The 15,928-nt window shown below is 35.7% G+C and overlaps 1 protein-coding gene across 3 annotated transcripts in view; it reads right to left on the bottom strand.

Moving 5' to 3' along the window:
- spata20 (spermatogenesis associated 20) overlaps window positions 1-15,928 on the bottom strand; it is a 49,327-nt gene that overhangs the window by 23,156 nt on the left and 10,243 nt on the right. For all 3 annotated transcript variants that reach the window (XR_007181884.1, XM_048170471.1, XM_048170472.1), the window contains 3 exons: window positions 8,591-8,799; window positions 5,741-5,940; window positions 807-887 (listed from right to left, as the gene is read on the bottom strand). Coding sequence is in view for 2 of the 3 variants with exons in the window: in XM_048170471.1 (XP_048026428.1) it covers window positions 807-887; window positions 5,741-5,940; window positions 8,591-8,799 (490 nt within the window). In the remaining variant the exon portion in view is untranslated. The remainder of the gene's footprint in view (window positions 1-806; window positions 888-5,740; window positions 5,941-8,590; window positions 8,800-15,928) is intronic.

The following is a 15,928-nucleotide window of genomic DNA, read 5'->3' as shown; positions in this document are numbered from 1 at the left end:
AACAACAACTGTCAGTTTTTACTGTAAATTTTAATTGGATTTTTTTTTAGTGTAAGATCAAACTGAGCTAAGATTTATAAATGAGTGTTTCTTCAACTTAAATTACTTTACCCAGGAGAAAACATGAAGAACATATTTGATATGAGACGTAATGTTTTAAGAAAAAAAAATTAAATGTCACTTGTGAGCATAAAACTAGTATTATGCATTGTTTCCAATCAAGCTATTTTTTTTTTTTTTTTTAGATATGCAAAAAAATTGTGTGTATTATTTAACTGTAAGCATTTGGAGTACAGAAAAATATGGAATTAGTTTTAACAAGACAAAACATTCTGCCATTTTAATGAAAAAAAAAAATAACATAATGCTATTAAACACAAAATGTGGTTTGAGAAATTACATGTTGGTGAAATTATGATTTCAGAAAAATTTACAAAAATGACACATTTCTCCTGTGAGGTACATATGTCCACTGTTGGATAATGTTAAGGGACAAATTAAACTAGTAAGATTGTGCAATGTGTATTCTATATGAGGTTATTTTCTAAAAGTGCATAGAGCTGAAGAAACACCCAAAAATAGTTTAAAATTTCACAGCACTTTTTTTTTTATTAAAAAATGAAATGTATATAATTAATTATTTTTACTTTGCTTAAAGGTTTATCAAAATACATATTCCCAAAACATTTATGTTGCTAATAGTCTTCATAAAGTATTTCAAAGTTGAATGGACAGATTTGAACACCCAATTAGAGTGACCTTAATATTCCCAATAATGCTGAGGACAGAGAGTAAAGCACACTTACTTTATGGGGCAGAAATATGGAGTTGACACAGGAAATCAAACTTGCAGTGTCCTCAGCATCAGGCTGGCCACAGATAACAATCTACGAAAAAAATAAGAGACTGTTACATGAATAGAACAACAAACTTGTGAGCAAAAAAAACGTATGAACCACAGAATGAACAAATGAGAATAGAACGAAAGAGATGAGGAACGGGTGAGAGCTGCTCGTATGGTGCTGTAATGAGGTGGGCAGGTGTGATGTGGAGCGGGCTGCCCTTAGCTGGACCTTTAGCTTGTTATTCCTCCTACTCTGATGACTTCTCTGCCGCTGGTGAGCTCTGATGGCCATGACACATGTTCACAGTTCTTACAACTGTCCGAGAACAGGAGGAAACTTTGGAAAAATGCCCTGACAGGGAACACTTTTATCCAGCAGCATCATTCTAGTTGACGTGACAGATCCGAGCGCTAACGGTCTTCATAGTGAGGACTGTTGAACTGGCTATAGCAAGGGTCATACTGATATCCCAAAAAAGCTAATTAGGGATCAGATAAACCATTCAAAAGTTTGGGGTCAGTTAGATTTTTTTCTTTTTTGTAAAGAAATGCTTTAATTCAGCAAACATGTCACAAAATTTTCCATTTGAAATAGAAGAATCCTGAAAAAAAAAAATATTAAGAAGCACAACTGTTTTCAACATTGATGATAATAATAAGAAATGTTACTTGAGCACCAAATCAGCATATTAGAATGATTAATAAAGGATCATGTGACACTGAAGACTGGAATAATGATGCTGAAAAATCAGTTTTGTCATTAGAGGAATAAATAACATTGTAAAATATAATAAAATAGAAAATAGCTATTTTATTCACAATATTACTGTTTTTACTGTATTTTTCATCAAATAAATGCAGCTTCATAAGAAACTTCTTTCAAAAACATAAAAAATAAATTAAATGAACCCCAAACTTTTGAATAGTAATATATATATATATATATATATATATATATATATATATATATATATATATATATATATATATATATATATATATATATACATACAGTACAGTCCAAAAGTTTGGAACCACTAAGATTTTTAATGTTTTTAAAAGAAGTTTCGTCTGCTCACCAAGGCTACATTTATTTAATTAAAAATACAGTAAAAAACAGTAATATTGTGAAATATTATTACAATTTAAAATAACTGTGTACTATTTAAATATATTTGACAAAGTAATTTATTCCTGTGATGCAAAGCTGAATTTTCAGCATCGTTACTCCAGTCTTCAGTGTCACATGATCCTTCAGAAATCATTCTAATATGCTGATTTGCTGCTCAATAAACATTTATGATTATTTTCAATGTTGAAAACAGTTGTGTACTTTTTTTTTTTTTCAGGATTCCTTGATGAATAGAAAGTTCAAAAGAACAGCATTTATCTGTAATACAAAGCTTCTGTAGCATTATACACTACTGTTCAAAAGTTTGGGGTCAGTAAGAATTTTTATTTTTATTTTTTGAAAAGAAATTAAAGAAATGAATACTTTTATTCAGCAAGGACGCATTAAATCAATCATAAAGTGGCAGTAAAGACATTTATAATGTTACAAAAGATTAGATTTCAGATAAACACTGTTCTTTTGAACTTTCTATTCATCAAATAATCCTGAAAAAAAATATTGTACACAAATATTTTGTACAATTGTACACATTAAATGTTTCTTGAGCAGCAGATCAGCATATTAGAATGATTTCTGAAGGATCATGTGACACTGAAGACTGGAGTAATGATGCTGAAAATTCAGCTTTGCCATCACAGGAATAAATTACTTTGTGAAATATATTCAAATAGAAAACAGTAATTTTAAATTGTAATAATATTTCACAATATTACTGTTTTTTACTGTATTTTTAATTAAATAAATGTAGCCTTGGTGAGCAGACAAAACTTCTTTTAAAAACATTAAAAATCTTAGTGGTTCCAAACTTTTGGACTGTACTGTACTATTTTAACACTGTCTTAAATTGGTACCTTTCTGGAACTTAAAAGTGGTGGTTAAATTTCTGTCTATGAAGGAGTCAGAGAGCTCTCAGATTTCATAAAATATAACTTAATTTGTGTTCCGAAGATGAACGAAGGTCTTGCGGGTGTGGAACGACATGAGGGTGAGTAATTAATGACAGAATTTTCACTTTTGGGTGAACTATCCCTTTAATGAATGGCTGATGACCAGATGAAATGGCTGTAATATCCAGTAATATGACATGAGAGCATATGGCAAGGACTGAGAAAAATCCTTCAACGTGGCAAAGACACTTAATCTGCTTCATGGTGTCAGCCATAACATTAGCCTGGAGGCAGATGCATTCAGAAGTGATAGTGAGAGAGTACTGGAAAGAAGTTCACTTTCAGGTTTTCGGAGCATGAAGTGTGGAGGTTCTTTAGTGGGACTGTATTACACATTCAGCCATGGTTTGTCACCAACATATGCTGTGTCTCGCATGCTAGTTTGCTGTTGTCTCAAACAGGTTTATTAAGCAGCAAGATTTTATGGTCCACCAGCTTCACTGGATGGTTTTGACACCTTCATGATCAATAGGGCCCCTAAGTGAGTATCTTCCAGAAGGCTTGGCATGGACCACACATGCCTGGGGAAGTTCAGGATGGCTCCCCAGATGCTGAGATCATTAAACTTGCGTGCACAATTGAGAGCTTCCTGTCAGGCTGTATTACTGTCCGGTACAGTAGCAGCAAAACATTGGACCGCAAGGACATGCAGAGGGTGGTGCGGTCAGCTGCATATAACACTGCGGGTGTATCGGTCAACCTGCAGGACATCTACACCAGATGGAACAGGAAAATCATTGAGAATCTGAGTTCCTTGATCAATGATCTATTCTCAGTTCTGCCTGGAGTCATAATTCATGTTCTGGCACAAAGCATTGTTCACTGTTTATTTACTTACACTGCTGCATAATATATATATTATATATATATATTGGGCTTGACATAAAAAACCTCTTGGATTTCATCAAAAATATCTTAATTTGTGTTCCGAAGACGAACTAAGGTCTTGTGGGTTTGGAATGACATGAGGGCGAGTAATTAATGATAGAAATTTCATTTTTGGGTGAACTAACCCCCTAAATTAATCTTTGTTAAAGTGTGTTTTGTTGTTTGATGAACATCAAAGACAGACAACACCAGGTATTTATAGGCTGCTGTGACTTTAAGACCCCACGGACAAATTCAATATAAGGATGCACATGACATCCAATTACTTTCTCAACTCTCAACGTTCACCTAAGACACAACCGACTGTGTTTACGAGACGGGTATTTTAACATAATTTTGTGTTTATGTGTCCATCCAAGTGCATGGAAACGTGAAAGAGGAATCAATTCGGAGTTCACGCTCTATCTGAAATGTGCCTCTCTCTGTGTGCGTGTTTCAGGTGTGTGCGGAACAGAAAACAGCATGTGAGTACAGCATTAAATTCTCCTCTGCCTCTTCCAGCGTTAGAATGGTTTAAAATCTACTAAATGTGTAAACTAGCAAGACAAAGCATGTGAAAATCACTCTTTGGTTGTTAAACTTGCCATTAATCTGCGAATCACATGCGTGCCGAATCATGAAGCCAGGTCCGTACGGATCAACAATGATCAGTTTTACCCCTATATATATATATATATATATATTATATATATATATATATATATATATATAAATACACACTACCGCTCAAAAGTTTGGGATCGGTAAGATTTTTAATGTTTTTAAAAGAAGTTTCGTGTGCTCACCAAGGGTGCATTTACTTAATTAAAATACAGTAAAAACAGTAATATTGTGAAATATTATTACAATTTAAAATGACTGTTTTCTATTTGAAAATATTTTAAAATGTAATTTATTCTTGTGTTGGCAAAGCTGAATTTTCAGCATCATTAATCCAGTCTTCAGTGTCACATGATCCTTCATAAATCATTCTAATATGTCAATTTGCTGCTCAAGAAACATTTATTGTTTACAACTGTACAAAATATTTGTGTACAATATTTTTTTTCAGGATTCTTTGATGAATAGAAAGTTCAAAAGAACAGTGTTTATTTGAAATCTAATCTTTTGTAACATTATAAATGTCTTTACTGTCACTTTTGATTGATTTAATGCATCCTTGCTGAATAAAAGTATTAATTTCTTTAATTTCTTTTAAAAAAAAACTAAAACTAAAAATTCTTACTGACCCCAAACTTTTGAACGGTAGTGTATAATGTTACAAAAGCTTTGTATTTCAGATAAATGCTGTTCTTTTGAACTTTCTATTCATCAAGGAATCCTGAAAAAAAAGTACACAACTGTTTTCAACATCGATAATAATAACAAATATTTCTTGAGGAACTAATCATCATATTAGAATGATTTCTGAAGGATCATGTGACACTGAAGACTGGAGTAATGATGCTGAAAATTCAGCTTTGCCAACACGAGAATAAATTACTTTGTCAAATATATTCAAATAGAAAACAGTTATTTTAAATTGTAATAATTTTTCACAATATTACTGTTTTTACTGTATTTTTAATTAAATAAATTAAGCCTTGGTGAGCAGACGAAACTTCTTTTAAAAACATTAAAAATCTTACCGATCCCAAACTTTTGAGAGGTAGTGTGTATATTTTATATATATAAACTAATAGTAATGTTGTAAGCACATAGTGGAAAACTGCCAAAAAAAGACTTGGACCAAAGACTTGAGACCTGGCCTTGAGAGACTTGAGTCTGACTCTACCTTAGAGACTTGTGAACATGTCTTTCTTAGTGTAGTATTCACATTCGAGGAAAAGCATTTCACTTCCATTGCATCAGCTGGACATGATGTGACAAGTCAAACCAGAAGTGAAACCTGAAACCAAAATTCATATTCAGCACCTGTGGACCAGTTACCTGTTTAAGAGTGTAATGTTGGGCCATGACACTGCGGACCATGTCTGGCAGGGCAATTGGCACCTTAGTCAGTCTATCAGAGAAGGCAATCAGTAATTCCTGAGATCGCTGTATCCAGTCCTGCCGGCCTGTGAGGTGGGAGAGCCGCAGCAAGTTCATTGCTGAGACAGAGTTTGCACTGGGTTCGGCACCATCCTGATCTGAAAAATAGAAAAGAAAGAAAAGACACAATGGCATATCAGTCAGATAACCAGTCCAGTGCAGAAGCCATTGATGTAAACAGTCTGGCTCTTGGAAAAAATGGCATCATAACATTGATGTTTACAATATCAATTTAACCGGGGTGCATTTATCTGGCTAAAAGTGAGCTAAATGTGCTGAGCTAAGAGCTAAAAGTGCCTGATATCACGAGTGAAGTGGCTCTAGAGCTGCGAGTTGATTTACTTTATCTGCTCTTTGTTTGTGTGCGTGCAGAGGGAGTGCTGGGAGTGGGTTCCCGTGCCTCCTGTCACAATGTAATGAGTTGATTGCATCTGGGAGCTGAGAGGGACAGAAGCGATAACTGATGAATAGCAGCAATGTTGTCCCAACCAAAGACATGTAGATGATATCAGGTAGCTCACTCCTTAGAAGACACATGCGGCAAGCGTGGCCATTTACTACGTGCAAGCCATGTCAGGATTAACGACCATAAACTGCACCATAAATCTGGGTTTTCTTAAAGCTTGACAAATTGGGAGCAATGAATTAATGAATTATGGTGGAAGAAAATAAGTATTGATCATAATAAATTGTAATTATGAATGTTGACAGTATAATTGGTTTGTATGGCTTTTGTGTAATGTTGATGAAGTTTAGTGATAAAGCTTGCCACAAAATACTACTCATTTGTCTAGTTTATAAAGAGACAGGATAGTGTGACCAAATTATATTTCCTAATCATTCTCTTTCTTGCAGCAAATGGATAGCTAAAACATCATTTGCACATCTAATGTTGCATTTACCTTGTAGCTTCCAAAAATACAGTACAGTTAAAAAATTTGGGGTCAGAAATATCTTTTTTTTTTTTTTTTTTTGAAAGAAATTAAAACTTTTATTCAGCAAGGATGCATTAAATGAATCAAAACCGAAAGTAAAGACACTTCTAATGTTACAAAGCATTTATATTTCAAATATAAATTAACTTTCTATTCAAAGAATCTTGAAAGTATCACGGTTTCCACAAAAATCTTAAGCAGCAAATCGGCATATTAGAATGATTTCTGAAATATCATGTGACACTGAAGACTGGCATAACGGGTGCTGAAAATTCAGCTTTATATAATAAAATAGAAAGTAGTTATTGTAATAACATTTCACAATATTACTGTTTTTACTGTATTGTTGATCAAATAAATGCAGCCTTGGTGAGCACAGGAGACTTTAAAAGCATTAAAAAATCCAAACTTTTGAACGGTAATGAAGCTTCTTAAAATGCCTTTGATGGTAAGTGAAAAAGCTAAAGAAAAGATGACTATGATTATTAATATGATGATGATTTTTAAACTCTTAATGTAGAAATTCCCAGGAGGAATGAAATTCCCAAAGCATTACATGCGGTCAATATGGAAAACAGGCTTTCTATGAAATACTAAAAATTTGCACAGCAACAAAAAACTTTGAAGGACTCTTGAGCCCAAAATAAAGAAACCCTATAGATTTATTTAAAAAAAAACAACAAAAAAAAAACTAATAGCTACACTGCCTGTGGTTTCTTCGAAACAGCAAAGCTGACTGGTTTTGGTTTTGTCTAGTTTGCCCAAGGCGTAAAATGCAGAGTGGCAGATGCTTTGGGAGGCAATCCGTCTTCCACCGACAGAGAGAGGTGAAGGGACTCGGTTCTGACACGTGACGGCACCGCACAGCTCCTAATGGAGCCAACTCTGCACGCTTGGCTCACTATATAATGGCCCAGTCACTCAGAAAAGATGAAAAATCTGCCTTATGTCCATTTAAATTTATCAGAAGCAACAACAAAAACATAACAGTTAGCTTTCTCTGCCCTTATCCATATCTCATTGGTGTCAGTGCCATTTTCACAGTGCCATCAGTCACAGCCCAGGCACGCTGGTGTGACTATTCGCTCACATCAGCTCGTACTTCCAATTCCTGGGGAGAAAATATGGAGCCAAGCCATTCGGGACATTAAGCCCCGGCACTTATATACTTCGAAAGTACGTGTGTGGATCTTTTTCTTTTTTTGCCATGTCGTGGGAGACAAAAAAAGAATGAAAAATCACTCTTTCATACCACTTCCATAGCAATGTCACGCAGAAGGTGATGAATGGTGCACAGCGTGAAATAAAAAGGATGTGGCGTTTTTTCAAGGAAATGTCAATTGCTTCAAGCAGGCTTTTATGTACTGGATCAGTCTTCTATATTGGTCAAGTTCTACCCAGAAACACGACGAGGGCGGAGGAGGAGATATTACAATTCATCAGAAGATGGACTGGATTAGAAATGGTGAGAAAAAGGCAGTGTGTTTGGGTGAGATAGAAAAGAGAGAGGGACATTACAGCATAATGAAAGACAGTGACGAGGTTACGTAAGGAGAGAATCGGGCGGTTTCAGCAGGGTACATCTGGCTGAAACAGAGTTACCCAGGCGAGGGTCCATAAGAGTGCAGTGTGGTGGTGCTATCAGCGGTGACAGCAGAGCTCTGTGGTGGAGTGATGCAGAATGCATACTGACAGCTACAGATCTTCATCATCCTTTCCATGACTCATAACCACCCACACATTCTCTATAGGAGCCCATAGCCTCTCCACACCCTTAGTGCAGGGTACCTTAACACATGATGTCAGTCCTCACCCTGTTTGAGAGCCAACAGCAGTGTCGGATCTGAGGGGTCGCTGCAGAAGTAGCCGCTGCCCTGGGAATCCCAGAAGAGCTGATCCTGCCTCAGCTGGAGTTCTTCTGCCCACTGCAGCCAGCGGACCCTTTGCGTGGCCTCAAACAGGTCCAGCAGCCCACAAACCACAAACGTGTAGTCATCCAGGAAGCCTGAAATGGGAGATGCACTGGAGAGAACATTATAGAGAACATTAGTAGGGCAGGTCAAGATCTTCTGTTCTTATACAAATACAAATTCAATTTCTTGTTAATGTCGGGTTGACCTGCGCAATCATGTCAGGTCAACTTGCCCTGGGTTGATCGACATAACATAAGCTCTATTGACTGCAACTGTGGCATGCTGCCAATTTACCACAGAAATAATTTAAACTCCAAAAGAATGGAAATCGCATTTATTGATGCACATATAGCCTCAGAGACAAGAGATCATGAGTTTACAGCAGGAATGTGAAACAGGTAAAGTCTACGAATACCTCATATCCACCTTATTTGCTATTTCTTGTGAAGGTGCGAGACTTCTGAGTCAATGGCTGCTTGGGTAAATGACTAGAAGAATAACAAAGTGCAAAAAACGGTAAAACTACTTGTGCTACAAACTAGTGTGTTTATGATTATGATAATAAATTAAACTAATATGATAATACCCTGTTACCTTACAAAAGATAAGAAGAGAATGGATGAATGATAAAAATAGCAGATTACAATGTCAAGCAGTATAATATGTTTTTGTACAGTTACAATAACTGGAAGTAGATTTCACAGGAAACCTTGCACATTCAAGTGAAAAATGGCCACAATCACTCTCACGTTAAAAATAAGGTGGATATAAGAAGTGTTATTTTTGTATGATTGAGGTACTTTTATAGTTTTTTTTTTTTTTTTCAGATTTTGAAATAGTAATTTTGTTGAGTGTTTTTGTCATTTAAAGTAGTAGTTTTTTTTTAAATGTCTATATAATTTTTATTCTTTATTTGTTTGTTTGTTTAGTTATTTTAGTACATCTAGTTGAACTAAATGTGAATGAGAAATGTTGCCTTGACAACTAGCTGAAATAAAAAATAAGTTTTATTTATTTATATATTTTATTTTATTTATTTATTTACGTATATTTTATTTTAGGTCTTAGATGGTTCCGATTTTTATAGTCTTAGATTTAATTTTAATTATAATAAACCCAGATATAACCTTTATAAGGAAATCCTATCATACCATGCTAACACAGTAATAAGTGTTATGGTTATACTTTCCAAATGTGACTGTGTGTGTCTTATGTATGAGTGAAACTGATTATTGAATAAAAATGTAGGGTGGGACTGATTGGATGGAGGCAGATGGAGCCAGACATAAGCTTCATTTACATAGTCCTTTGAAAACCAAAAGAAAGTTCTCCTAAACTTACTTGTCTATCATATAAAAAAAAAGTGGAGGCAGAAAAGTATCTGTTTACTGAAAGTGAATCTTTTTCCTCACTGAAGCCCTGCATGAATGCATTACAGCTCGATGGGAAAAATACACATCACACACTCACAGCACAGGTTAAAGTTACTGCATGAATTGCTTCCTATTTCAGTCTATTACAATTGCTTATGTCCACACGGTACTGCTGTTCTTATTTCCGAGTGCTTCACGTTGATTTGCTGCCAGAACTGGCTGTTGCAATCCATGACATGAAATCGGAGGGAAATGTCAGAAGCAGTCATTTAGCCTGCTGCTCCACTTCTATTAATAAAAGGACAGTTCACCCAAAAAAAGTACATTTTCTTACAATGAAAGTAAAAGTTACACTTATACTAAACGAAAAAAGAGCAGTTTGTTCAATAAATGGGTTTGGAATTACATGAAGGTGATAAAAATTTGAAATAATTTTTATTTTTTCTGTGATCTGTATCTTTAATCATTGAGCATGACAGAAGAGGGCGTTGCCTTACCAAAACCAAGGGGTTTTGAGTCGGTTAGTGGGATGCTGCCTTAAGATGAAAAAGCTCTGCGCATTGACTGACATGCATACAACGATATTTAGCAGGACCTTTGTGTTATAAAAGCCATTTGAAATTCCTTTTGAGGTGGTGTCACCCAAAAAGATTGCAAAGGTCTTTGAAGTTTAAAATAAATTTGATTCAGATCACATCACCCCTTGTCCTCAGACCCTTAAACAGAGGTGGCACTGTAGCCAGCTGAGTGTGAGGAAACAGATAGTGACAGGTCTGAAGATAGCACAGTGTCGGCAACAGGGCAGACGAGGTGGGTCTAAAGCTGGGAACTTAACCTCCATGGTTCTTAGTTCAAACGACTGGCATTCCAAGGAATGAAAAATGTCATGAGGTGCCAGTGAGGAGATCGCCTTCAACATTTGACCCCTTCCATGTCATTGCCTCAAGCTGTCAGATTTAATGCACTATTCACATGTCATGTACAATAAGTGCCAGGTGAATTTGGAGAAGAACCTAGTGACTAGGTCCTAAACATATGCATATATACAGTACAGTCCAAAAGTTTGGAACCACTAAGATTATTAATGTTTTTAAAATAAGTTTCGTCTGCTCACCAAGGCTACATTTATTTAATTAAAAATACAGTAAAAACAGTAATATTGTGAAATATTATTACAATTTAAAATAACTGTTTTCTATTTGAAAATATTTCACAAAGTAATTTATTCCTGTGATGGCAAAGCTGAATTTTCAGCATCATTACTCCAGTCTTCAGTGTCACATGATCCTTCAGAAATCATTCTAATATGCTGATCTGCTGCTCAAGAAACATTTAATGTGTACAATTGTACAAAATATTTGTGTACAATATTTTTTTTAGGATTATTTGATGAATAGAAAGTTCAAAAGAACAGTGTTTATCTGAAATCTAATCTTTTGTAACATTATAAATGTCTTTACTGCCACTTTTGATTGATTTAATGCGTCCTTGCTGAATAAAAGTATTCATTTCTTTAATTTCTTTTCAAAAAAATAAAAATAAAAATTCTTACTGACCCCAAACTTTTGAACGGTAGTGTATAATGCTACAGAAGCTTTGTATTTCAGATAAATGCTGTTCTTTTGAACTTTCTATTCATCAAGGAATCCTGAAAAAAAAAAAGTACACAACTGTTTTCAACATTGAAAATAATCATAAATGTTTATTGAGCAGCAAATCAGCATATTAGAATGATTTCTGAAGGATCATGTGACACTGAAGACTGGAGTAACGATGCTGAAAATTCAGCTTTGCATCACAGGAATAAATTACTTTGTCAAATATATTTAAATAGTACACAGTTATTTTAAATTGTAATAATATTTCACAATATTACTGTTTTTTACTATATTTTTAATTAAATAAATGTAGCCTTGGTGAGCAGACGAAACTTCTTTTAAAAACATTAAAAATCTTAGTGGTTCCAAACTTTTGGACTGTACTGTATATACACATGTACACACACTTAGTGACTTTGAAAAGGGACAAATAGTCAAAAGCACCCACCTCGCAACTTGCAAGACGTAAAGGATCAGCTAGCCCGAAGCAGGAGCTAACTGGACTATGCTAACTAGCCCTTTATTGAACTGTGAGGTAAGTTTCTTCTCAGGTATCCTCGACCCACAGCAGGGTTTATGGGCTCAGAGAAAAATATGACTCTTCTGTTTCAGTTTTTTCTTCCCAGCGAGACAACAAAACAAATCAGCCTGCCAGTCAATTTTTAATGAACAGCTCTCCCTGGATTTTTCCATTCCCTCCTTGTTCATTGTCTGTATTCTCACCAGGTGATACAGTCTCTTCAAAGTGCAGCAAAGCCACATCATAACTTCTACACAAACCTGTCAGGAGACCGAAGCTATAAAAAAGAGCCTAACCTCTATCTATCTTAGGAGCCAGAGGGCTTCTTGTTCCAAACTGATAGATCTACTCACTATGCAGTATGATTTTTATACAGCTGAACAAGATTTGGAACATTTGCCACATTCCTTGGAATAACAGCTCAGCCACTGGATGGTTCATGAATAATTCACCTGGCACTACATTTTTACCTGGCCCAGATACTATAGCATATTTCTTCTATTACAATAAAAGGCTCTTAATTCCATTTGAGAACTACAACAGTCAAGTAACCTGTCTCGTTCTTATCAAACATTGAAGCCAGATTTTCTCTAAATGTTTTCACTGTATGGCACAGGGCTATTTAAAAGATGAGTTGACCCCACAGTGAACATTCTGTCATCATTTACTCACCTTCATGCTGTTCCAAACCCACATGACTTTCTTTCTTCCGCAGAAGACAAAAGGTGAGGCTGTTTTCCATGCTCTTTTCCAAGCAATTATAATGAATAGGGTCTAAAGCTCTCAAGCTCCAAAAAGCACTATAAAAGTATAATAAAAGTGGTCCATGTGAGTCACACACTATATTCCAAGTCATATGATAGCTTTGTGTGAAAAGCAGAGTGAATTTTAAAACATTATTCATTGAAAATCTTGAATTTGACAAGGAACATTAAGGTGGATGTCAAGAAAGAGGTAGCTATGTCTGATTTGTGAATGAATCCTTCCTTTGAGTTGAATTTGGTTCACAAAACCAGTAATTCATTAAGAAAGCAAAATGGATCTAGAGTTTGCTCACTGACTTAACAGCTCACTGGAGGGGAAGATTATCAGTGAATAATGCAAATTTCAGTCTTCTTCTCACACTGTTATGTGTAGATGAACATGCACAAATCAGAATGAGTTCCAAAAGTCTTTTTAATAGACCAGGAGAATATGCAGGAGAAAATCAACAAGGCAACTACACTTTAAAAATATAGCTGCAAGCAGCAATTACGGGGCCAAGCACAAAAACGGCACAAGAAGCCAGCCAACATGGCTGTGAGCATCAGACCAACTGCAACAGGGAGCAATTAAAGACCTATTAAGATCATTTTAGGCAAAAGAGCTGAAAAATGATAAAAAAAATGAGGATTTACTGGTTCATCACTTTCGACCAATAGGTGACGCTGTGACCAAATTAATGTGGTATGGTCAGAGTGAGGTGTCAATGACACTTGCAAAGTTTTGTGTCAATATGTCAAAGAATTGCAGGGATACAACTTCAAGAGTCGTTTTTGCATCATGACTCAAATTCTTTGCTCCGGTATACGAAAACGGTTTGACGTGTCGACTTGAAATTCATAACTTTTTGTCGGCATGGTTTGAAGATGATACGGTTCGATTTTGGTGAAAATCGGAGCAACGGTCTAGGAGGAGTTCGAAAAAGTAGGTTTTTAAAGAAAAACAATATGGCGGACAGGAAGTTCAGCCAATTTTTATAATCAAATTTGATATCTGTGTTCTCAGCATGACCCAAGGAATCTACTGATACATCAGAAGTTATAAGCAAAAATAGCCATTTTTCATATCTCCGCACCACTAGGTGGCACTGAAACCGAAACGCTGCATGTTGCCTCAGGTCATGCTTGTGATGACATGTACCAAGTTTGGTCTGAATACGATAAAGCGTTGCGGAGATTCAGCCTTATGTCTATTTTCGCAAGCACTACGTACAATTCGTTCGCATGTTTTTCAAAAACGGTTTGAGGAATCGAGTTGAATTCTATAACTTTTTGTTGGCATGGTCTGAAGATGATCTAGTTAAATTTTTGTGAAAATCGGAGTAACGGCCTAGGAGGAGTTCGAAAAAGTATGTTTTTCAGAAAATTCAAAATGCCCTTACGGTTCTAGCCCTTACGGTTCAAAAGTTATTAGCATAAACATGAGCGCAACTTCAGACAGCTGGTGGCGCTAGAGGGATTGAGATAGAGACTCCAAATTTGCTAGGGAAATAGTTCAGACTGTCCTCTAACTGTGTGCCAAATTTCACAACTTTTTACCATACGGTTCCATGGGCTGCCATAGACTCAATAGCGGAAGAAGAAGAAGAAGAAGAAAAAAAATAAATTAAAAAAAAGAACGCCAACGGATACAATGGGTACCTTCGCACCTTCGGTGCTTGGCCCCTAATAAACAACAAAGAACTGAACTGAGAAAACCAAGGGCTTAAACACAGGGAGTATACAAGGGAAAACAGAACAGGTGTGGAACTAATGAGTAACTATGGAAACTAATAATGACCAGGAACACAAGCAAAATGGGAACAGGGAAAACAAAACCCAAAACCACACAATGAAACTAAACATAACCCTGACACACACAAAGCTATTATATAATTTCAGAAGACTTGGAATATATCAAATAAGTTGCATGGACCTGTTTATAATACAGTTATGGTGCTTTTGTGTCCTTTTTTGAAGCTTGAAAGCTTCAGCCCCCATTCACTTTAACTGCATGGAAAAGTGTGACCAACAGTTTTCAGAATTTCTAATGGTATCTTGAATGGCATAATAGTGAGTAAACAATGACATTTTCATTTTCTGAGAACTTTTCCTTTAACTGTGGATGTGGAATATTCAAAGTGAGAAACAAAGCAAGAGAGTAGTTCCTCTTGAGAATGAAATCAGGTGGCCAGAAACACAAGTAATTCCCCAGTAAATCATTCTTGCTGGGACACCTGGTAAATTATTCTTGGTGAGGGAAATCCTCCAAAGGCAATTAAAAACAAACCGATGCAGATTTTTACATCTCCCTTGGACAAACAGATCTGAACAGAACTGCAAGAGGAGAAAACATCTCATCCTACGCTAACTTTAAAGTAAGGCCAATCAGATGATTACAGAGGGAGTGCTCCTCCTGATTAAACATTATGCAATGTTCACAACGAAACATATTTTTTCATTATCCCATTGATGAACACTCAAACAAAAAAGGTTCAAAATGAAGGTTTAAATATAACCTGTTTAGATCAGTGATAAATTGTGAGTGGGTTAACTCATAAAAATGATCAGCGTGGTTTGAGAAGCGCACTCAGCATTGTGGGATGACCGATGTGCTGACACAGAGTGGTAATGAGAGGTACAAATGAGAGGTTACCCCAAGAATGAGGCCAGTGAATTTGTGTGTGTGTCTGTGAGTGATTTCATACGTGAAAAGCTTCGTATTGTGCTGATTCTGGGTCATTTCTACATTAGCAGGATATGTGCCAAGGCAATTAAGACTTGGAAGCAAGACAGAATGTGTGCTAGTTTTTTTGGCCCACTGTGAAGACACATACAATACAACCTCATCAAAATCATTGTTATAATTTTAGTATTTATTATTTTGAATCAGCTTTTATTTTCAATTTTTGTTTTAGCAATTTTGTTTTATGCTTTTGTCTTTTTTATTATTTTTTTTATGTTCCTATTTATTTATTACAGAGCCCAGCACATGACATGCAGGGGA

Source organism: Megalobrama amblycephala, linkage group LG20, assembly GCF_018812025.1.
Source record: "Megalobrama amblycephala isolate DHTTF-2021 linkage group LG20, ASM1881202v1, whole genome shotgun sequence".
NCBI classification, from domain to species: domain Eukaryota; kingdom Metazoa; phylum Chordata; class Actinopteri; order Cypriniformes; family Xenocyprididae; genus Megalobrama; species Megalobrama amblycephala.
Note: the sequence above shows the minus strand (reverse complement) of the source record. Positions and strands in the feature narration are given on the sequence as shown.